We start from the raw sequence: 21,847 nt of genomic DNA on the forward strand, positions 1-21,847 counted from the left end.
TTCAACCACACATTTCATGTACCCTATAACTGTAACGCCCCGACCCCTTGTGGACCGGAACGCTACTTACTTTACTTAACTAACCGGTGGTTTAGTCATAGAAGAATATGTTTTAGCGGAAGCTTAATTTTTACAATGATAATTTTAACAACAACCTTTCGAATACTTTAAATAAAACACTGAATAAAAAAAATATCAGAACGTAATTTATTTGAAGAAAACACAACTTGTTCTCGCGTTCAACATTATTCAAATACTTTAAAGAAATAACATTGAAAACGTTCACAAAAATAAATCTAAATAACTTGTTCACCGGGTTTTCCATTGGCTCGTTACACCACTCTCCATCTTTTCCATCATCCAGACCCAAGGTAGAATCATATCAATCTATACAGAAGGGGTTAAACCCGTGAGTTAAACAAACTCAATAGATATCATTGGTGCATTCGTGATCAAGCTATATATTTCAAAGCTGTAACTTTAAAAGCCTTTTCATAGTAGGATTTTCGGTAGAATCTCAAACACGTAGAGTCATGACTTAACACGACACCTCGACCGGAAGTACATGCCGTATCCGGAGGTACCATTAGACATGGAGGTGTATGCCGTACCAGAGGTACCATTAGACATACAAATATTAACATGAATTTTCATTTGCTAGAAACTTATAACTTAACACGAATTAACACTTTACACCTCTACCTACCTTGATTGATGCCTTGAACCTTGTTGAAAAATGCACTCCTTTGATGTTTAAAAAAAACACTCCGTTGAGAATTGATGCTTGGAAAACACTTCTTGATAGCACCAAAACTTCTAGAAAAAACTAATTTTCCTCCCTCTCCTTTCTCTTTTTTTCTAAACTTGAAAACTCTCTCTTTTATGCTTAGAAACTTTTGTCTTGGTGTGAAAAATGTGTATGCATTGGGGCCTATTTATAGGTGAAAATCTCATAACTTAAGGGCAAGTGAAGGGCCTAATACTCATTAATACGGGTATAATTTATGTGGGAGTTATAGGTTTAAGAAGGTGCTAGAAAATCGTGTAGGAATTTGACTTTTCATATTTCGCGTACTTCAATTGATACTGTACATCTTTTAGTATTTCAATCATAACTTCTTCTCCCAATATCCGATTGAGGTAATTCAAAGTGCGTTGGAAATCTAACTCAAAGAGCTACAACTTTTCTTTAGATATCATTTTCCAAATCGAATTTTTTCTATGTCGTAAATGGGTCTCAAATGAGACTAAAAATCTGAAGTATACTTTTAGCCATCCAATATTCATATCTTAGTGCCACTAAAGTGTTTAAAATTATTTGGGGTTCTACATTCCCCACACCTTAATTAAAATTTCGTCCTCGAAATTTACCTTCTGATTGGGCGAATAGTGTTGGATACTTGTTTTTGGCTTCCTCTTCCCCTTCCCAAGTGGCCTCTTCTATTTCATGATTATTCCATTGTATTTTGACCAATTGAATTTCTTTGTTCCTTAGTTTATGCACCTTTCGATCCAATATCCTAACTGGTAGCTCTTCTTAGGATAAGTCCTTTTGTACTTTCACGGACTGATAGTTCACTACATGATTAGGATCATGCACATATTTCTTTATCATTGATACATGGAACACGTTGTGCACTGCCGATAACCCAGGTGGGAGAGCTAACCGATAGGCTACATTTTCGACCCTATCAAGTATCTCGAATGGTCCGATATAGCGGGGTAAGTATACCTCCATCGGTGCCACTTTCAGAAACACTTTTTCTCCAACTTTGAATTCTAAATCCTTCCTCCTTGTATCCGCATAGCTCTTCTGTCGATCCTGTGCTGCCTTTATCTTTGCACGGATCTTATCGATTGCCTCAACTGTCCTTTCAATTATTTCTGGTCCCAAAACTCTCTTCTCCCCGACTTTATCCCAATGAACAGGGGACCTACATCTTTTGCCAAGAGAGCTTCGTACGGTGCCATCTCGATAGTTGCTTGGAAGCTGTTATTATATGCGAATTCTACTAGGGGTATGTATGACTCCCAACTACCCCTAGATCTAAAACACATGCTCTCAGCATGTCTTTCAAAGTTTGGATGGTTCTTTCAGATTGACTATCGGACTAAGGGTGATATGCTGTACTAAAGTTCAGCTTCGTTCCCATAGCTCCTTGTAGACTTTTTCAAAATTTGGACGTGAACCTTGGGTCTCTGTCAGATACAATGGACACAGGTACGCCGTGTAATCTCACAACCTCCTTAATGTACAACTGTGCCAATTGGTCTAAACTGAATGTCATTTTCACTGGAAGAAAATGAGCTGACTTTGTTAATCGATCCACTATTACCCATACAGCGTTGTTTCCTCTTGCTAACTTCGGGAATCCAACCACAAAGTTCATTGTGATATTTTCCTATTTCCATTCGGGTATGTCCAGTAGATTTAACAATCCAGCCAATCATTGGTGTTCAGCCTTAACCTGTTGACATACCATGCACTTTTTCACGTACAACCCTATACTTCTTTTCATATTTCTCCACCAAAATGTATCTCGGAGGTCTTGATATATTTTCGTACCACCGGGATGTGCGGTGTACGGGGTGAAATGGGCCTCTTTCAATATCTCGTTTCTCAAGGCTTCATCCTTAGGCACACAAATTCTCCCCTTAAACATCAGTGCCTGATCCGAAGCTATTCCAAAATCCTTTCTCTTATCAGTACCAAGTTCATTCTTGATCTTCAACAAAAATGGGTCAATTCCTTGTGTCTCTATAATTCGATCTCTAAGAGTAGGTCGAATTATCAAAGCTGCTAGACGAGCAGTGACTTGTCCTGGTATGGTAACCACTTCGATCTGCAACTTTTCCAAGTCCTTAACTAACTCCATTCGAAAAATGGGTAGTGACGCCAACTGTCCCATTGATTTTCTACTTAAGGCGTCGGCCACAACATTAGCATTATATGGATGGTAATGGATAGTGCAATCGTAATCATTCACCAATTCCAACCATCGTCTTTATCGCATATTCAATTCCTTCTGTGTGAATAAATATTTGAGACTCTTGTGATCTGTGTAGATATTGCACTTCCCTCCATACAAGTAGTGTCGCCATATCTTCAAGGCATGTACTACCGCCGCAAGTTCTAAATCATGCGTCGGGTAGTTCTGCTCATGTTTCTTCAATTGTCTTAGGCTATCACTTTTCTATTCTGTATCAGCACACATCCCAATCCTTGCTTGGATGCATCACTGTATATAACAAACCCTTCCGTACCCTTAGGTATTGTTAACACGGGTGCTGATATCAACCTCTGTTTAAGTTCTTGGAAACTTTGTTCACATTTATCCGTCCATTGAAATTTTACTCCCTTCCTCGTAAGTTGCGTCATTGGTCCAGTTATTTTGGAGAATCCTTCTATGAATCTTCGATAATATCCTGCTAATCCTAGAAAGTTCCGTACCTCGCCAGCATTAGTTGGTGCTTTCCAGTTGGTTACTGCTACCACTTTCGCTGGATCTACCTCAATCCCTTCGGCAGTGACTATATGTCCAAGAAATCCAACTCGTTTAAGCCAGAACTCACACTTCTTAAATTTGGCATACAACTTCTCCTTGCGTAATATCTCTAATGCTATTCTTAGGTGCTCTTCATGTTGCTCCTTACTCTTGGAATATATCAGAATGTCATCAATGAAGACTATAACAAATTTAACCAAGTACTGATAAAATACACGATTCATCAAGTCCATGAACACTGCAGGTGCATTGGTTAGCCCAGACGGTATCATTGTAAACTCGTAGTGTCCATAACGAGTTCTGAAAGTTGTCTTAGGTATATCCTTTGACTTTACTTTCAATTGATGGTATCCCGATCGTAAGTCAATCTTGGAAAATACCTTAGCTCCTTTCAGTTGATCTAACAGATCCTCGATTCTCAAGAGTGGGTACTTATTCTTGATAGTTAATCGATTTAACTCCCTATAATCGATGCACATCCTCATGTTTCCATCATTTTTCTTCACGAACAACACCGGCGCACCCCATGGAGATACACTTGGTCGTATAAAGCCCATATCTAGGAGTTCTTGCAACTGCTTCTTTAACTCTTGTAGTTCCTTCGGGGCCATTCGATATGGGGCTTTTGACACTGGTGCCGCTCCTAGAATTAGGTCTATGGTGAATTCCACTTGCCTATCTGGTGGAATACCAGATAGATCTTCTGAAAACACATCTACGAATTCCCATACTATTGGTACGTCTTCAACCTTTATCGTCTCTTGTTTCCCTCCTGAGATGTTTACTAAATATCCTTGACATTTTTCTTTTCTCAACATCTTCTCAGCTTGTAAAGTCGATACTAGTCGAATAAGGGGTTTCGTCTTCATTCCAAGGAACGAAAATGGTTCCTCTCCTGATTTCTAAAATGATACCTCCATTTCCTTACATCGGATGGTGGCGTAATTACAACCCAACCAATACATGCCTAGTATTACATCAAAATCCTTCATTTCTATAATGTATAGGTTCGCTTCCATTGGTTTTCCCTCAACTTCAATACTTACTGATTTGGCTATTCTATCAGTACTCAAAGGGTTGCATGAAGGAATGCTAACCTCTAATGTACCTTCCGACTTATCACACGTAATACTAGATTTAGCTATAAAAGTTGTCAATACAAAGGAGTGTGTGGCTCCTGAATCAAACAATACATAAGTAGGCATATTGGCTATCAATAAAGTACCTACTATGACGTTCGAGTTTTCCTCTACATCTTTCTGAGTCATTGCAAAAACTCGTGCTCTCCCTTTCTGGTTCTGGTCATTGTTATCATCCTTCTTCGGGGTAAATATGGGGCAATCCTTAAAAATATGCCCTGGCTTGCCACATCTGAAACAGACATTCTTCCCTTGCAAACACACGCCACGATGCGTCTTTCCACACTTAAGACATGGCTCTATAACTGGCACAATGCTCTTGTTGGCATTGGCTCCGCCATTAACTTTCTTGTTCTACCACTTGCCCTTTCCCTTGTCCTGGCTATTCCATTTCCTTTTACCTATACTGTCATTGTCCAGTTGATTGAACAGTTGACTATGTTGCTCGGCGCTAGTCTTTTGGTACAGATAGCATGAGCTCTTTCCAGCATTTCATGGTATGAGGTGAAACGATGAGACATAAGTATCATACTTATATCTGGGTTCAACCCTTGTTCAAACCTCTTGACTTTCTTGTCCTCCGTATCCACCAGATGTGGAGCATACCTTGAAAGTTGGTCAAACTTCCTTTCATACTTAGTCAGGGACATAGTCCTTTGCTTGAATTTGGAGAAATTCACTTTCTTTGTGATCCCTTAAAGACTGTGGGAAGTACTTGTCCATTACTTCCTCTTTAAATCGCTCCCAAGTCAATTTCGCTTGTTGCTCTAGGGTCTTCATCCTTGACATCGAGTCCCACCAGTGGCTTGCATCATCGAAGAATATAAACTCAGCACACTGGACCTTCTGGGCATCCGTACACCCTATTAATCGGAATGTTCTCTTCAATTTACGAAGCCACTCCTCGACTGCAAGTGGATCAGCTGCTCCATTGAAGGTAGGGGGCTTGTGTCTTCTAAATTGCTCGACCACTGAAGTATGGGTTGGAAGAGCATTAGGAGCTAGTGATAGGGGTTGCGCCTGGTTCGGGTTTTGCCTGCCAAGGTCTTGGACCGCTTGGAGGAGATCTCTTATCAAGTTGGTTTGGTTTGTGCAGGCCATTTTCCTTTAGACAAAACGTATGGTTCTTATTAGTTTCATACTTCGAATTCTAACAAAGAAGATAAAGTTTTATTTCTTGACATAAAGGAAGTTGTTACAAGGATTTAAATCTAATCCCCATAAGTTCTACGAATCTTCTTTGGTGGAGCCTCATCTCCAGAGGAGTCTTCCGCCTCAGGTCCGGATTCTATGTCCATCTCAACCTGTGGCTCGGGCTCAGGATCATTCCCTTCTTCAGGCTCTTCTTCTTCATCAAGTTCAATTACTATCTCCGGTTGAGGTTCTAAGTTTTCCCTCCATAGGTCTAGGAGTGATTGGCAATACACTTCAAACTCAAATATATTTGGGTGCTCCTCTAGCATTACATCCCTAACCGTGACTCTCATATCTCCCCATTGAGGTGGAAGTGAGTGTACGAGGTTATTTATAGCCTCAATATGCGTTATCTTCATTCCAGCATTCACCGCTGTCATGCATCTCTCATAGACATCATGTATATGTTCGTCAAGTGGACGGAGTAGATCAGTCACGTAATTCTCATAGGACTAAATGGCGATTCTACGGTTCAATGCTTCTCTATATGCCCTAACCGTTCTACGAGCCATATCTATTGCATTTTCACATATCATGCACTTTTTTTTTTTACTCTTGAAAAAATGGCTACTGTTTCATAACATTCTACCTATAAATTCTAGCTCAATGCGTATCTTTTGAAAAATAAAACACATCTTTCAAATCATTTCTTACTGGCATAGTATATCTTTGAAAATAAGCATAAGTTGTATCATAGCATCGCAAAGTATCATAACATAGTCTTTTCATGAAAACATTAACTTTGAACATACCTGGGCCGTAAGATGAAATTGATGGATGGATACAAGATGCCATGGAGTATCTTAGACTTTTTCATTTTTTTTTTTAAAAAAAAGCATACTTGGTCTACAGAACCGGCTAAACCGTGCTCTGATACCACGCTGTAACGCCCCGACCCCTTGTGGACCAGAACGCTACTTACTTTACTTAATTAACCGGTGGTTTAGTCATAGGAGAATATGTTTTAGCGGAAGCTTAATTTTTACAATGATAATTTTAACAACAACCTTTCGAATACTTTAAATAAAACACTGAATATAAAAAATAACGGAACGTAATTTAAAAACACAACTTGTTCTTGCGTTCAGCATTATTCAAATACTTTAAAGAAATAAAATTGAAAACGTTCACAAAAATAAATCTAAATGACTTGTTCACCGGGTTTTCCATGGGCTCGTTGCACTACTCTCCATCTTTTCTATCATCCAGGCCCAAGATAGAATCATATCAATCTATAGAGAAGGTGTTAAACCCGTGAGTTAAAAAACTCAATAGATATCATTGGTGCATTCGTGATCAAACTATACATTTCAAAGCGGTAACTTTAGAAACCTGTTCATAGTAGGATTTCCGGTAGATACCAAACACGTAGAGTCATGACTTAACACGACACCTCGACCGGAAGTACATGCCGTATCCGGAGGTACCATTAGACATGGAGGTGTATGCCGTACCAGAGGTACCATTAGACATACAAATATTAACATGAATTTTCATTTGCTAGAAACTTATAACTTAACACGAATTAACACTTTACACTTCTACCTACCTTGATTGATGCTTTGAACCTTGTTGAAAAATGCACTTCTTTGATGTTTAAAAAAAAAACACTCCGTTGAGAATTGATACTTGGAAACACTTATTGATAGCACCAAAACTTCTAGAAAAAACTAATTTTCCTACCTCTCCTTTCTCTTTTTTTCTAGACTTGAAAACTCTCTCTTTTATGTTTAGAAACTTTTGTCTTGGTGTGAAAAATGTGTATGCATTGGGGCCTATTTATAGGTGAAAATCTCATAACTTAAGGGAAAGTGAAGGGTCTAATACTCATTAATACAGGTGTCATTTATGTGGGAGTTATAGGTTTAAGAAAGTGCTAGAAAATCGTGTAGGAATTTGACTTTTCATATTCCACGTATTTCGGTTGATACTGTACAGTTTTTAGTATTTCTATAATAACTTCTTCTCCTGATATCCGATTGAAGTAATTCAAAGTGCGTTGGAAAGCTAACTCAAAGAGCTACAACTTTTTTTTAAATATCATTTTCCAAATCGAATGTTTTCTATGTCATAAATGGATCTCAAATGAGACTAAAAATCTGAAATATACTTTTAGTCATCCAATATTCATGTCTTAATGCCACTAAGGTGTTTAAAATTATTTGGGGTTCCTACAATAACTTCTATCAACTTTTCAACCACACTTTATCAAAATATACTAAAAATCCTATTTTTAGCAAAACCAAACAGGAGCTAAAATAAATGGAACTTGTGTATATAATCATGTCATGAAGACAGAATAGAGCAATTAACATATTTTGACTTCTTCTCTGATTGTATCTTTTATATTCCAAGGAATGTATCATGCCCAGTCTCTCCAGTTGGGAGTCCTCTTCTCCATCCAAGGTCGCGTAAGCCCCTAAACGGGTGGATCTCTCCCTCGTTGATAGCTAGCTCCCATACCCCATCGGGTTCGTACATACCTCTCACCGGGTGGTTCCGTCCGATTCCATCACCTCAGTCAACCTATATTGGCGCAAGAGGGTTTTTGTTACTGGCCAAACCACCTCCCAAGTTCTTGCAACAATAGTCCTTCCTACTGGGTCCCAGACATTCTCCAGAGGCTGCAGTCGGGTTCTCAAGCTTTCAGTGATCTGATGTCCTGCGATAGTGATGCTCTTGGAAAGCAGTTTGGTAGGGAGACCAACAATGGAGAACTTTATGGACAGACAGTATTGGCTCGTCTTTTGTCTCCACAACTCTTTTAAGGGATCTGTGAAGTTGTATCCATCGCTCGATCCTTCCTCTCCATTGGCAAGCTACTGCATCAATGGAGCATAACTCCATTTATTATCACAGACAGCATTCAGGGGAAGCTTGCCAAGTGGACATTGTTTTCTTCTACATCAGAGATCGTTATGAATAAAATCATCACATAAGATGAGCTCCCAGATGACGTCTGGATGAAGATTTCTACCAACGGTGTCCACATAGCTCTGGTAGTGGCATCACCTTGCTTTTACGACAAAGCATTGAGTTTGAATGTGGACATCCTTGATAAGAGGAAGAATACATCCAGCAATTAGAATAGTCTCTAGATACTGTTATTTCACTGTCTCTTCGAGTTCAAATGAAAGGTTAATTCTTGGGGATGATAGTTTGGATTGTATAGCTGATTCTTAACTAAATCGTTGGCCTTAAGATGTATATTTATATTATAAACATCGAGGCAAAGCAAGATTGATCCACCACAATAAGTAGCTGTAGAACTTCTGTGGCGTGTTCTAGTTTTTTTCCTTTGCACCGGGCAGTTGTGACCAATACTCTGTACTAAACATGCTGTCCTTGTTTCAATCTGCAGCTACTGAATAGAAAATGACGATTATGAAGTGAAATGCATTTTGTTAGTGAAAGAATTGGCATTGCATCACCTCTTATTTTGACCTGTTTTATGACTGCAGATGTGGGGAATTTACTGTGCAGTTTCTGCTATTTGTTCTTTTAACTTTCTCATGTTGAAGGTTATTTCAATAAAGCATCATGATTTAGAGGAATTATTGAGCGAGGAGAAACCGATACAAGATTTTCTAATATACTGTAAAATCAAAGATGCATGTTAATTATTAATATAATACCGAACAGGGTCAATATGAAGGTTACATTTCTATAATTTAGAAGCTAAGTTTTACATTGATCAATAAGAGAAATGGTAAAATCCCACAACTTCTTTGCTAATTCAAGATCATTAGCTTGTGAGCTAACTTCTGCCAAGTTACAGTTCGCGTAGTATCTACCATTCACGCCTTTAACATCAGGATGCAGTGCCACGTAGCACGTCGTTGCGGCCCCCTAAAATTGTAAGAATAGAGGTCATAATTAAGTTCTGGATATTAAATCACAAATCTAGAGACTAAGAATATAAGCAGCAGAGTTTCAACTTCAAAATCTTATAATAAAAGAAACCAGTGAATTTCCAATATAAATGCACTATTGACTCTTTTCAAGGGAATGAAATGATTGACTTCAGGAAGATTTACAATTTTCTGTCCTGCAAAGATGGCAAATACCTGCTGAACATTTTTCATCACATGCTTGCCAAGAATATCAACAAGGCCTGCAGTGAAGATGAGTATTTGTTCAGATTCAAAAATTGAAATAATTTCCACGTTTAACTAATACACTGAGTACTTAGATTGCAAAGTTCAAGAATAGATTGATAGAATTATTCTTCGACAAGAGATATTTGAGGAAATTCTTTATGGAATAGTAAGCTCTTTAACATTGATAAGATAGAGTGCTAGAGACTTCTAAGGTTGCTTGTAGGATTGAAGGGCTTAACCCAAGGCAGAATAGGCAAAACACAAAGGCTTCATTTTCGAATGAACCCGCTCTCAAATTGTATGTATCAATGTCATTGTATAGCACGGGAAACTGTTGAGAAGGTAAACATCATAGAGAACACAACTTACAGAGTAATCCCATTGCCCTGAAGGGGGATTGTTAAGCACACATACGACATTGTTTTCAAGGAAAAGTCGTATAGTTCAGTCTTTACTAAACTTTGGGCCTAAAACTCTGAGGTTGATTCAATTTAAAATATTTGCAAGAGCACCTAGGAAGAGTTGGAAGACATTACCACTGATAAAGCTGTGATGACGAAAAAGATTGGTGGCAATTGCTCCAGGATGAAGTGAGTTAGCTGTTATCTCCACCTTTTCTTCCTTCGAAAGAACTTGACCAGATCATTATACTCACAATGGCATCAAACTAAGGAATGCACATGCAGGACAATGCTACTTGATGATGATTTTAATATACCCTTTTCAAGACTTGGAACAATTTAGATAGCTTTCCATTCATTAGCATGCAGCACATTAGCTAGCATTATTAGATGAAATGGCAACAAACTTTATAGATGACTTCCTTTCTACTATCTGTAAAGCCAGGTGCAGTACTTAAAAAGTAATAGTTTCTTTCTTGAGCTCATTAGGGTTCAGAGCAATGGCTGATAGTTGAAAAAAGTGCAATTGAAAGGTCATTCCATCATAGTAAATCATGCAGATAAAATCTCTCTAAAAGAATTATGTCCAGTGTCTGTCAAATGTTATAAATAAGTCACATGTTTAAACTTTTCTCCAGATATTCGAAAAATAAGCCAAAGTACCTGCAAACGCCTGGCTAGTTCATTAGCATGCAGCACATTAGCTAACTTTGATTGTCCATATGCAGATAGACTGTTGTATCTGTGTGTCATCACAAGCACCAAATAAAGTTTATCGCAGGAATGAAGTCAACCTATTAACACCTGAGAAAAGGATTAAATGAGTCTGAAGAGCGTGTTCTTATGCTCGGTGGTCAAAAAGTTTCCTAACTTGAAAATTTTAGGGAAGTAGTTTCTGTATCATTAGGATATTGACAATAACCTGCAGGAGATGTGAAGAAACATACTATACTATACAATCTGGCACAATACATTCCACTCTTCCTGATTAAGGGTTTTGACTTGCAAAATACACTCTAAAATTGATTAATCATGGAAGGCACCAAACCCTAAAAATTGACTTGGCATAAACTGTGGACAAACCTCTCAATCACCATGAAAGATGCAATGTTGATTGTGACAAACTTGATAACAGACGAAAAGGAAACTATGTTACCCCGTTTGATCATTAATCTTACTGAAGCGGATTCCTTCAGGGTATGAAAACTTGTGCCGCCGTGACGAGATATTAACGATCCTGCCCTCTTGACTACTTTTACGAGCTGTTTTCTTAATGGTTTCGAGCAATAAATTAGTCAAAAGAAAATGTCCTGCAAGAAGAGATAGTATAAGAACCATCATGTTATGAAATTGGCGGATAATGGAACAAAACTAGGCCATTTATTACTACAATTATCAAGAGATGCAAAAATTTCTGCATTACATAAAACATATCTGGTCGAGCTACTAAATAAGCTAGAGATTCCACTCATGCATCCAAAAATTTAGTTTCGGGTATTGATGAACTAAAGGATCAATAATTGAATCCAAAATCATCATTTAGGAGTTAAATCAGAAGTCTTTATTGGCCAGTTCGGTAAGGATTTTGAGAATTGATTTTTTGATCGTTAGAAGAAAAGTGGAGGCCACCTGTGAGAGAAGAAGTCAAAAATGACGACTGAAATAGTGAAATGACGGTAAAAAAATCAAATTTTTGGAGGTAAAAAATCACTCCCAAACGGGCTCTATATATTTTTCTTTTTAATTTTTCACTTTATGTTGAACATCAATGTAACACATCTTACCCACATGGTTTGTTGCAAACTGCAGCTCTATGCTGTCTTTGGAAAGCATGAAAGGTGTTGCCATCACTCCTGCATTGTTACTTGTGAACAGGAATATAAATTACTTATCAATGTTTAGGTATATTAAACCATTTTAAGAGTTGTAGTCAATACAGTAAAACCTTCATTGTTCAGCAACTCAATACTGATGCTAATTAGCAAGGCCATGCATATACAGAGAATATGCAATCTTTGGGAAATAAAATGCATAAAATTTAGCGCAATTAAAAAATAAGATGGAGAAAAGGAAACAGTAGGATTATATTGTTCAGGGAGTATACATGTCTTTGTAATCTTTGTTTTGCTCTGGCACAACTGGAATCCTCACTATAATAGCATTGTTTAAGGCAATATGCTTAACCCTCGTTAAGTTCATGATTGCAAATAAAAAAGAACTCCTCTAGATTCTAAGAATCGTGATCTAACAAATCAGAAGCATCATTTAGTTATAGCAGAACCTAAAACTATGCAACTAATTTAGATCAAAAGTTTGGATACGAGGATGGGAGAAAAAATTACTTGCTTATGCCCCTACATACTACCAATTTGATAAATATACAAGAGCAACTAAATTAGCATCCACAAGAACAAATACAACTTATAGTTTTATCCATGCTTCTCTTACACAAGTACATTTAGAGGAAGGCCCAAGGAATTGAACTCTGAAGCGAACTTCCTTACTGAAGCAATTGAACTGAGATCCAACTCCATGGCATCAATTCTAGCTTTCGGAACTTCTTTAATGATTGTTTCTTTGACCTCATTACCGGCAGAGAGGTTTCTGACGGCCATGATTACATGGACTCCACGTAATGCAAGAACCCTCGCAGTTTCCGCTCCAATACCACTTGAAGCTCCTGTAGTGGTAGTAGACATGAATGAAATGAAGATCAACACGAGCAAAATGTCTCCCTATAGGATCTCACAGCTACTGAATATATCTGGTAAAGAATCCCGTTTTTCATAAATTCTTTTCTTCCCTCTACTTTCTTTATCATTATTCCATCCAAATACCAATTCAATGAAATAGGTTAGAAATTTTCTTGCACCATACATATTTTTAATCAGATTCCAGGGAAGGCTTCTAGCACCATAGTAATAGAATTACAAAAATGAATTTTGCAGTTAATAGAGAATTATCTTTCTGCGGCTATCCATGGCACCGCATCCCAATGGAAAAAATCCCCGGCAAATATATCCGGGTTGATCTTTTTTTTCCGTAAAATATCTAGTATCATTTGCATTTTTAGTCTACAAGAACTGGTAAAAGGATTCAAATGTCCACATTAAATAACCTTGTTTGAAAGGCTTAGATGATTGCAAGACAGATTCATTTTTTCACCAAAACCCGACAAGTACGGAATTTTCGCAAATAAGTATCGCTTTGCATGCTTAAAACTACTTAATCTTTAAGTCTTAAACAGTGAAACGAATTTATTTATTCAAACTATATCTTGACCATCCAGATTGTCAATTGAGCGAGCCTTAGCCATTCAAACACGGATAACCAGCATAACCCACCCTCAACAAACACCTAAAAAGGCTGTTACCGTGAAATTAAGAAGCAAAACAATAATAATTAGAAGAAGAATTGAAAATAACAGTATCTGTAGTATTTATTTTGAAGATAAGGAGAAAGAAAGAAACCTGTAACAATGGCAGTGAGATCAGACCCATCAATTCCTTGTGTGACATCTTCAGCTGTAGAACTAGCTGAAAACCCTGACGGCCCTTTTCTGTTGAATAACCACATCTTTGATCTTTGTATTCCTTTCAACTTCACTGCAAAAGTAATTTTGCAATTGTGTAGAGCTGTTTGGGTTTTAAAATTAGGGAAAATTGCACAGAGGTCCCTAATCTTTTCAATTTTTGTAAACTTTATTATAACATTCAATTTGTGTCAACGAACATCCTAACATTTCAGAAATATGATTTGGGGTCCAAACAGATAGAAACCATCCATTTGACCATTATTCGACTAAAAAAATGACTTTGACCAAATTTTGTCAGGGTAAAATGGTAACTTAGTTAATTTCATATTATAAAAAACCAAACAAAATTAGAAAAATGTAAAATAAAAAACCCAAACACTCAAAACCATATAGGTCTCTCTTCTTCTTCTTCTCTAACGAGCCCCACCTAAAACAACACCACCATCACCTTTGACCTACATTGCCTCCACAGCCACCACAACTCCCCTCACCACCACCCATTACCAGTGTTGGCATCCTCCACCACCATCGCATTTGCCATTGTACATTTGAAAATAAACCAAAAAAACTCACCCCCATACTCGAAAATCAAATCCCAAAAATTTGTTCGACGGCCATTGTCGCTACGCACACGATGTCACACCTAAATTGATACCACCCACAGCCAAGACTGAAATGGTTGTCAAATCTTCTACCCAAAACCGAAGTCAAAGATCTAAGAATCGAATCTTCACCAATCACTATGTCATGGATTGGGTCATCTATTTTATTTATCTAGTTGGGCTTGTATACTAAGCTAGCCCAAGCCCTATAGGTTGTTTTTGTTCTACATATAGCTTGACTTTGAAGACAATGAGGGTCGTTGAATTGATGAATTGAAATTGGCTACTGCCGTCTATCCTCTTCTCGGTGCCTCCGGTTCTTCTTCTTCTCTTCCTCTCTGCTTTTCCTGTTTCTCCCTTTCTGATAAACTCCTTCTTTCTCTGTTTTCTGTTTAACTTTGTTATTTCTATGTAAACTTCAGCCAATTAATATAGTTACAATTTGGGTTATTGAATCTTGAGTAATTACAAGTTATATTGTGTAGCTTACGTTTATAGCTTCTTGTTATTGGTTGAATTTTGGTTGAAGTTGAGCTCCAACCATGACAAATTGGTTTCAGAGTAGTACAAAAGCTGGGAAATGGGAGCTCTGGTCAAAAATCAGGGAGAACAATTTAAAGGGTTTATGAATGAGACTTGAAATTCATGGGGTCAAATGTTGAAGGGGCTCTACACTAGGCAAGACAGGATGGAGCAATTGATGGAGGAAATGAATTGATAATTTCAATGTTGACTAAAATGGTTGAGGGTAAACTAGACTCCAAAGATCAATCCAACCATTACAAGTGTTCTGTTGTGGACAGAGATGAAATGCCGATGGTGGAAGGTGAAATGGCTGTTTCTAATATTGGGGATTTAGAACTTGGTAAAAAGAGTTCAAAAGGGCAGGTTCATGAATTAGATGGTGATATGGGAGTTGTTGAAACCCAGTCAACGAAAGCTTTATACGATGAGTATGCTGAAGATAAATGATTGGTTAATGAATATAGCTTACTAGTGGAAACCCAAGTGGTGCAGGAGACGGATATAAATCTGGATATTGATGTGCTTGCTTCTGGTGGCAATTTCAGTCAATATGCTCAATCTTTGCCAAAGTATTTAGGAAATACTAGGCTTCCTAAGGTTGATTTTCCCCACTTTGGAGGAGAAGGACCCAATGAATGGCTTGGGAAGGCTAGGAAATATTTCCAGATGCACCAAGTCCCTGACGAACTTAGGTTGGGAATTGCGAAGAAGTTCTTGGAAAGGAAAGCTTATATATGGTTTTATGGCTTCATCTTCAATCATCCCATTGCTGATTGGGACATGTTTTCAAGTAAGGTTTGTGAACGATTTGCTGAACACAATGTTGAGGAAGAAGACATGGAAATGGAAACTGATGAGATCGGAAATCCGACTCTTAGCAATGGTAATCATCATGAAAATGAGGTTGCAGTTATTAGTGCGCTGAAGGTTGAAGGGGAAAGAAGTGGGAATGTAGTTTTTTCTAGATAAGCCCCACTTGAACGACGATGAGAATGCAATGGAGATGAAGTTCTAAAGACAGAAGCTAGTGCCAAGGGCCATAAGTTCACAGAGTGGGCTCTTAAATGTATAAGTGCCCACTCTCATTACCAGGAAAATAGAGACACAGTGGGCTACAACTCTGCTACTGAGATTCAGCTACAACTATTTGCTTTCAAGACCTTTGTCGACCTTGCTGGCAACCATCTTACGGGGAAGGATTTTACTGAAACATTTGATGCAAAATACTTCCATTTGTACTCTTCTCTAATTCAATTGATCATGGTTGGGCATCTGGTATATCAGCAACTTCTATCCAAGGGTTGTCGAGCATGCTAGTTGAATGTGGGGCAAATAATGTCAACCAAGCACATGTCACTTTGCGCTACCTGCTTAATCCAAGGGTAGTGAAGAGAATGAGGCAACAAATTTCGTACAAGATGACATCCCAACTTTGAACTTTGAGGACAAAGTTAATTTAAGGGGAAGGGATGTCATGGATTGGGCCATCTATTTTATTTATCTACTTGGGCTTGTATAGTGGGCTAGCCCAAGCCCTATAGGTTGTTTTTGTTCTACATATAGCTTGGCTTTGAAGACAATGAGGGTCGTCGAATTGATGAATTGATATTGGCTACTGCCATCTATCCTCTTCTATGCCTCTTCTTGGTGCCTGCGATTCTTCTTCTTCTCTTCCTCTCTGCTTTTCGTGTTTCTCCCTTTCTGGTAAGCTCCTTCTTTCTCTGTTTTCTGTTTAATTTTGTTATTTCTATGTAAAGTTTAGCCAATTAATATAATTATAGTTGGGTTATTGAATCTTGAGTAATTACAAGTTATATTGTGTAGCTTGAGTTTATAGCTTCTTCTTATTGGCTGAATTTTGGTTGAAGTTGAGCTCTAACCATGACATACTACCGTCACTAGTGATTGTCAAATTCCCATAACCACAAATTGAATATGATAAAGTCGAAAAATGAAAATTAAAACTGTTACAAATCTTCAATAGATTTATGAAAGAAAAATCTGATTCAGGTGCTTTTGAGCATCGATGCGACATTGTGATGTGGCGATGAAGACGGCAGCTGACCTTTGGATGGCGATTTTGAGCACCAGTGTGGATGGGAGTGGGGTAAAAGTTGAAGGTGGATTTTGTTTCAAGGGTGCCCATCGGCTTCTGGGTTTTTCCTCAGAGTCGGGGGACGGGGTTAGTTTCTTTCTTTTTTTTTCATTATTTTATATTAAATTTGAGGAGTTACTCTTTTTGCCCTTTTCAAATTTGGTCAAATCAATTTTTTGGTCAATTAATGATCAAATGGATGGGTTTCCATCTATTTGAAACCTAGTAGTATATTTCTAAAAGGTTGGAGAAAAGTTTTCAAAAATTGAAAAGGTTAGGGATCGTTAATGCAATTTTCCCTAAAACTTATGTAGATGTAATTTTGTTTATTTATTTTATTATAATATTTTCAAATAAATATATTTCAGTAAATTCTAAAAATGATTGAAAATTACTAAATTTACTAATTAATTTAAACTTTGTTTGAAGTTCTTCATTGCAGTAATTAATTTCTAGCATAGAATTAATCTATTATACTATAATAGAACATAACAAGGATATATTTCATTTTGTATTTTATTAAAGTTAATATTTTTTAAAATTTTAATAACTAAATTATTTAGTTATTAACAAAATTTAGCTAAATTGTATTTGAGTTCTCTCTTTAGATTTCCAACACAACTAATTAAATATTCAATATTTTAAATTAATTTTATAATGTGCTACTATAAATTTTTATTTAAATGAATTATTACTTATTTATAATTTCAAAACAGCATTTTAACAATATACTTAAAAAAATTTAAATTTAAAAGCATCTAAAATAGAGTTACCGTTAATTTTTGAGAAATTTACAGTAATTATTTTCCAATATCTTCAAATGCCAAACTACTCAGAAATACACTGACACTCCATGTAATATAAATAAACAACCAAATTAAATTAAAATTTGTAAAAAGTATATTTAATATTTTTCACTGTTATAAAGTCATAGTATAACTATAATAAAACATTTACAAGGATCAACTTTCAAGTAAAACCGTGTATATTTTCTTTTTACATATAAGTAAAACATTTCATCTGCAATTCCATGTATTCAGCTACGACAAGAAAAATTTATCGAAATTTTTTTAGAAATGACTAAAATAAAATAATACATAAAACCGCATATGTTCTCTCTTTAAACAATGTTTCCAAGATATCGATAATACAAAACTACTTGATTAAATCCATGCTAAAATCCCATAATTTTTTCGACAAATCTGTGTCTGCAGCCTTCAAGCTTGGTTTGGCCACATTATTGTCCGAAAAATATTCACCACTCATTCCCTTCACTTGTGGATGCAACGCCACGTAACAGGTTGTCGATGCCCCCTTCAGACCAAATCAGATACAAATTCAGACAAGAAATGTTAGAACCATTTTTTGTTTTTAGGACAATGTCATCAAGTAATTGTGAAACGGTAATCGAGCATCTCCTCGAGGAGGATATTAAAGAAAACTCGAGAACAGCAGTAAGTTTCAAGCTGTACTTAAAAAAAATGCACAGGGTGAAAGGGAAACGTACCTGTGGTATGTTTTTGAACACAAATTTACCGACTGTACTTAAAAAACCTGCACCAAACAAGAAAGTACGAACCGAGTTAGATATGATATGCACCACTAACTTTAGCCGAAGATGTTTAGCCTTCTCCAGATATGTTAAGAATCCTATATATAGGGATACAAATGCTGATGTAAATCAAGAAATTTTAGCTATTCTCAAGAAAGATTTGAAGTTTTCCTTTTCTTTCTATTTATTATTTAAAAGAATGATGTTATTTGGTCCTACGGAGGTTATTTAACCTATCGTTAAATGTCACATTAACGTCATATAAACTAGGGTTATAACTCTAATGAGACAAAATAGCATTACTCTATTTAAAAACCATGCAACCACACGAGTTTAAGTACTTATAAGTAACATGTGCTTAAAGCATCTTCATTACCAAGAAACTGATCTTTTCACTATCAGCATAAAATCCAACCTCTATTTGGCTCTCCAAACAAAGGATTCCAATAGAAGAAAAACTCCAACCACGCAACCAAAAGTAATTGATAATTTGTTATTGAGACATTAAGTCAAAGCATCTAAATATACCTTCAAAAACACCTAGATGACGGAAAAGATTGGTCGTGATTGATCCAGGATGCAGTGAATTTGCAGTTATCTGTGCTCCATCTTCCTGTTATATGAAAAATCGATTCCAATAACTAAGAATAGACAAATGTACCAGCTTCAAATGAGATTGGATGTGTGTATCGTTTCTTCTGCTTCTTCTTCTTCTTCTTCTTTCTTTTTTTTTTTGGTTTTAGGATCGTGATCGTGGAAAGGGGCATGAATCTATGAGATAAAATCAATATAAGAAATTATTACGCTTACTTTACTTGTCCCAAAAACATCGTGGGATCTTTCAATTTTATAAGGTTAGACTTCGTGGTATTCAAATACTAGTGAGAAACAATAAAAAATACGGATCTTTCATATTTCATCTAATATTATTTAGCCTTGGTTCTAGTCACCGGTGTCAATAATTGACGATTACACAATTCGAAATTGAATTTTTGACCGTATGCACAGCATTCAGCTATTTATCCACTCCAAGAAAGGTATCGAGTTTAAGTTCATTAAAATTACAAATGAAGTTATTCATTGTCTTCCGTAAAATTACCGATCATTTCCCACAAAAATCTTATGATGGACAATGAATTTTATTCAGAATTGCACATTGAATTAAGTACCTTTAATCGTCTCGCCAGCTCATTAGCATGGAGTATATTAGCAAGTTTTGACTGACCATATGCAGCCCAGCTGTTGTACCTGCATGTAAACAATCAAAATCTCATATGGAAATATATCATCTTCCTTGAATTCAGAATCTGATCCAAGAGATGAATTAGAAAAGAAGATAGAATCAAATACCCTTCTTTATCATTGAGCTTATTGAAACGAATTCCTTCACTATATGTAAAGCGGTGTGCCACTGATGAAACATTCACAATTCTTCCTTCTCTTTTCATTTCACGAGCTGTTTTTTTCATGGTTTCCACTAACAAATGTGTTAAAAGAAAATGACCTGTATAACAGAAAGAAAAGTGACTCCAAGGGCACAAAATAAAGTAGCAACCATGGTTCAATTGACAATTAGTGTTAAGTTTTAGATTCGTGTAATCTTTTATCGACTCACAAGTAGAATTCACTATCACGCTCCACATTAACATAATTTAAGATGAAGTGAAATGATTACTTTCACGTGACTTCTTTTTTTTTTTTTTTCCATAAAATATAGAAGTAATTTTAGATAAAGAGCTTGCTCTTTTAGAAGCAAATCTTCAATTTTCTTTCAAAAGGTACTTTCACTGCTTTTTTAGGCTTAGCCTATCATGGGTAAAAGTTCAGTCTTCCACTTTCTGTGGCAGTAAATAATTTGTAAGCTCCACTGTTCTTTATAAATTTTAATCAAAGCGATCATATTAGACATAACTCGTTCCTAATTGACAAAATATAATGAATACAAAAGATATGTTACAAGCTTTTACTTCATGATATGCAACACTAGTATGCCTTCGTCTCTAAAGTATTTGTAATTTTGCATATTTAGATAGACAGGTGAATATGGGAAAGAGCCAACTACCCAAGTGATTTGTAGCAAACTGCAGCTCAATATTGTCTTTAGAGAGAGTGAACGGGGTTGCCATTACTCCTGCATTATTACTTTCGAAAGAGGACAAAATCCACTCTTAAAAAACTAACAGTAAAATACAAGTGATCTGCAAATACGACACCCACAGACAATGTGGGATGGTGATGTGTGTAGATGACATCAAATTCATATTGGCTCGTTTACTTACACTAAAAGGTTCAAAGGACGACCTGAAGAAGTAAACTCGGAAGCAAATTTTCTGACAGATGTCAAGGAACTGAGATCTAACTCCATGGTATCAACTTTAGCAGATGGAATTTCCTTAAGTATTGCTTCTTTAACTTGTTTTCCAGCAACCATATTCCTGACACCCATTGTAACATTCACACCGCGCAATGCAAGAACTCGTGCAGTTTCTGAACCAATACCACTCGATGCGCCTGCAATTTCCTTTAGTATTCATGGGCTAAAGTAATATGCAGGAAGAGACATTATCATATGTTTATATAAGAACAAGCCTCCATCTTTTGATTACCAAAGGAACGTAAGATTCATCCTAAAATGTCAACCCGTTTAAAAGGAATACTTCAAGCCCTTATATTGGTTAATGTTTTTATCTTTATTCGACGAGGGATCCACCTCAAAATATGACTAATCAGCCAAAAGAAAATTCCAAGTTCTGAATTTTCCTTCTTCGAACAAACTGTTTGCACTGGAGATGTATAGAGCACCATAATTTCATCTCAAACTTTTATCACCTTAAATTATTAGGGTACTTCCAACCTTTTTTATTATATAAATTGATACATGAAAAAAATGAAAAGTAAAAAAATAAAACTTTAAGATCTATGGTTTAAGACAATTTAATGATTTAAGAATCCCGTGGCCGAAATATACAGCATGTAATAATCCAAATTCAAACATGAATAAACCATGGATGAATTATGAGCATAATAAAACCCCAGTATTCATTAAAAAAAATTTTAAAATAAAATTGGGACCTGTAACAATGGCAGTGAGGCCAGAGCCATTAATTCCATTGGTGACTTCTTCAGCAGTAGAAGAAGAAGAAAACCCAGATGGACCTTTTCTTTTGAACAACCACATTCTCTTGAAATTCTCACTTT

General features: G+C 36.5%; 2 protein-coding genes and 1 pseudogene across 4 annotated transcripts; 1 reads left to right on the forward strand and 2 right to left on the reverse strand.

The window, feature by feature from the left end:
- LOC111402988 overlaps positions 1-9,228 on the forward strand; it is a 45,532-nt pseudogene extending 36,304 nt beyond the window's left edge.
- A 204-nt stretch (positions 9,229-9,432) lies between these two features.
- Positions 9,433-13,941, reverse strand: LOC111402989 (short-chain dehydrogenase TIC 32, chloroplastic-like). Its single transcript, XM_023031322.1, has 8 exons — positions 13,811-13,941; positions 12,789-13,020; positions 12,125-12,204; positions 11,497-11,650; positions 11,004-11,082; positions 10,476-10,560; positions 9,907-9,953; positions 9,433-9,688 (listed from the first exon to the last, which is right to left on the reverse strand). The coding sequence occupies exons 1-8, from the start codon at positions 13,914-13,916 to the stop codon at positions 9,518-9,520; spliced, it is 954 nt and encodes a 317-aa protein (XP_022887090.1). The 5' UTR covers positions 13,917-13,941; the 3' UTR covers positions 9,433-9,517.
- Positions 13,942-18,116: 4,175 nt separating this feature from the next.
- Positions 18,117-21,841, reverse strand: LOC111402990 (short-chain dehydrogenase TIC 32, chloroplastic-like). 3 transcript variants are annotated; one of them, XM_023031323.1, is made up of 8 exons: positions 21,722-21,841; positions 20,929-21,160; positions 20,712-20,791; positions 20,000-20,153; positions 19,819-19,897; positions 19,178-19,262; positions 18,605-18,651; positions 18,117-18,411 (listed from the first exon to the last, which is right to left on the reverse strand). In XM_023031323.1, exons 1-8 carry the CDS (start codon positions 21,825-21,827, stop codon positions 18,253-18,255), a joined length of 942 nt encoding a protein of 313 aa, XP_022887091.1. In that variant the 5' UTR covers positions 21,828-21,841; the 3' UTR covers positions 18,117-18,252. The 3 variants fall into 3 exon arrangements, with proteins under 3 accessions (XP_022887091.1, XP_022887092.1, XP_022887093.1); XM_023031324.1 differs by lacking the exon at positions 20,712-20,791 and having other exon boundaries at positions 20,951-21,160; XM_023031325.1 differs by lacking the exons at positions 18,117-18,411; positions 18,605-18,651; positions 19,178-19,262 and adding an exon at positions 19,269-19,420.
- Between the last annotated feature and the right edge of the window lie 6 nt (positions 21,842-21,847).

This window comes from Olea europaea, chromosome 11 (genome assembly GCF_002742605.1).
Source record: "Olea europaea var. sylvestris chromosome 11, O_europaea_v1, whole genome shotgun sequence".
NCBI classification, from domain to species: Eukaryota; Viridiplantae; Streptophyta; class Magnoliopsida; order Lamiales; family Oleaceae; genus Olea; species Olea europaea.

Excerpts from the sequence above, each read along its gene's own strand:
- LOC111402989 (XM_023031322.1), bottom strand. The coding sequence starts at position 13,916 with ATGTGGTTATTCAACAGAAAAGGGCCGTCAGGGTTTTCAGCTAGTTCT. Across the intron at positions 11,083-11,496 it reads AAGATTAATGATCAAACGGG|ATACAACAGTCTATCTGCAT; the intron begins GTAACATAGTTT and ends GATGACACACAG. Across the intron at positions 9,954-10,475 it reads TCATCACAGCTTTATCAGTG|GCCTTGTTGATATTCTTGGC; the intron begins GTAATGTCTTCC and ends TCTTCACTGCAG.
- LOC111402990 (XM_023031323.1), bottom strand. The coding sequence starts at position 21,827 with ATGTGGTTGTTCAAAAGAAAAGGTCCATCTGGGTTTTCTTCTTCTTCT. Across the intron at positions 20,154-20,711 it reads GTTTGCTACAAATCACTTGG|GTCATTTTCTTTTAACACAT; the intron begins GTAGTTGGCTCT and ends TCTGTTATACAG. Across the intron at positions 19,263-19,818 it reads AGCTGGCGAGACGATTAAAG|GAAGATGGAGCACAGATAAC; the intron begins GTACTTAATTCA and ends TTCATATAACAG.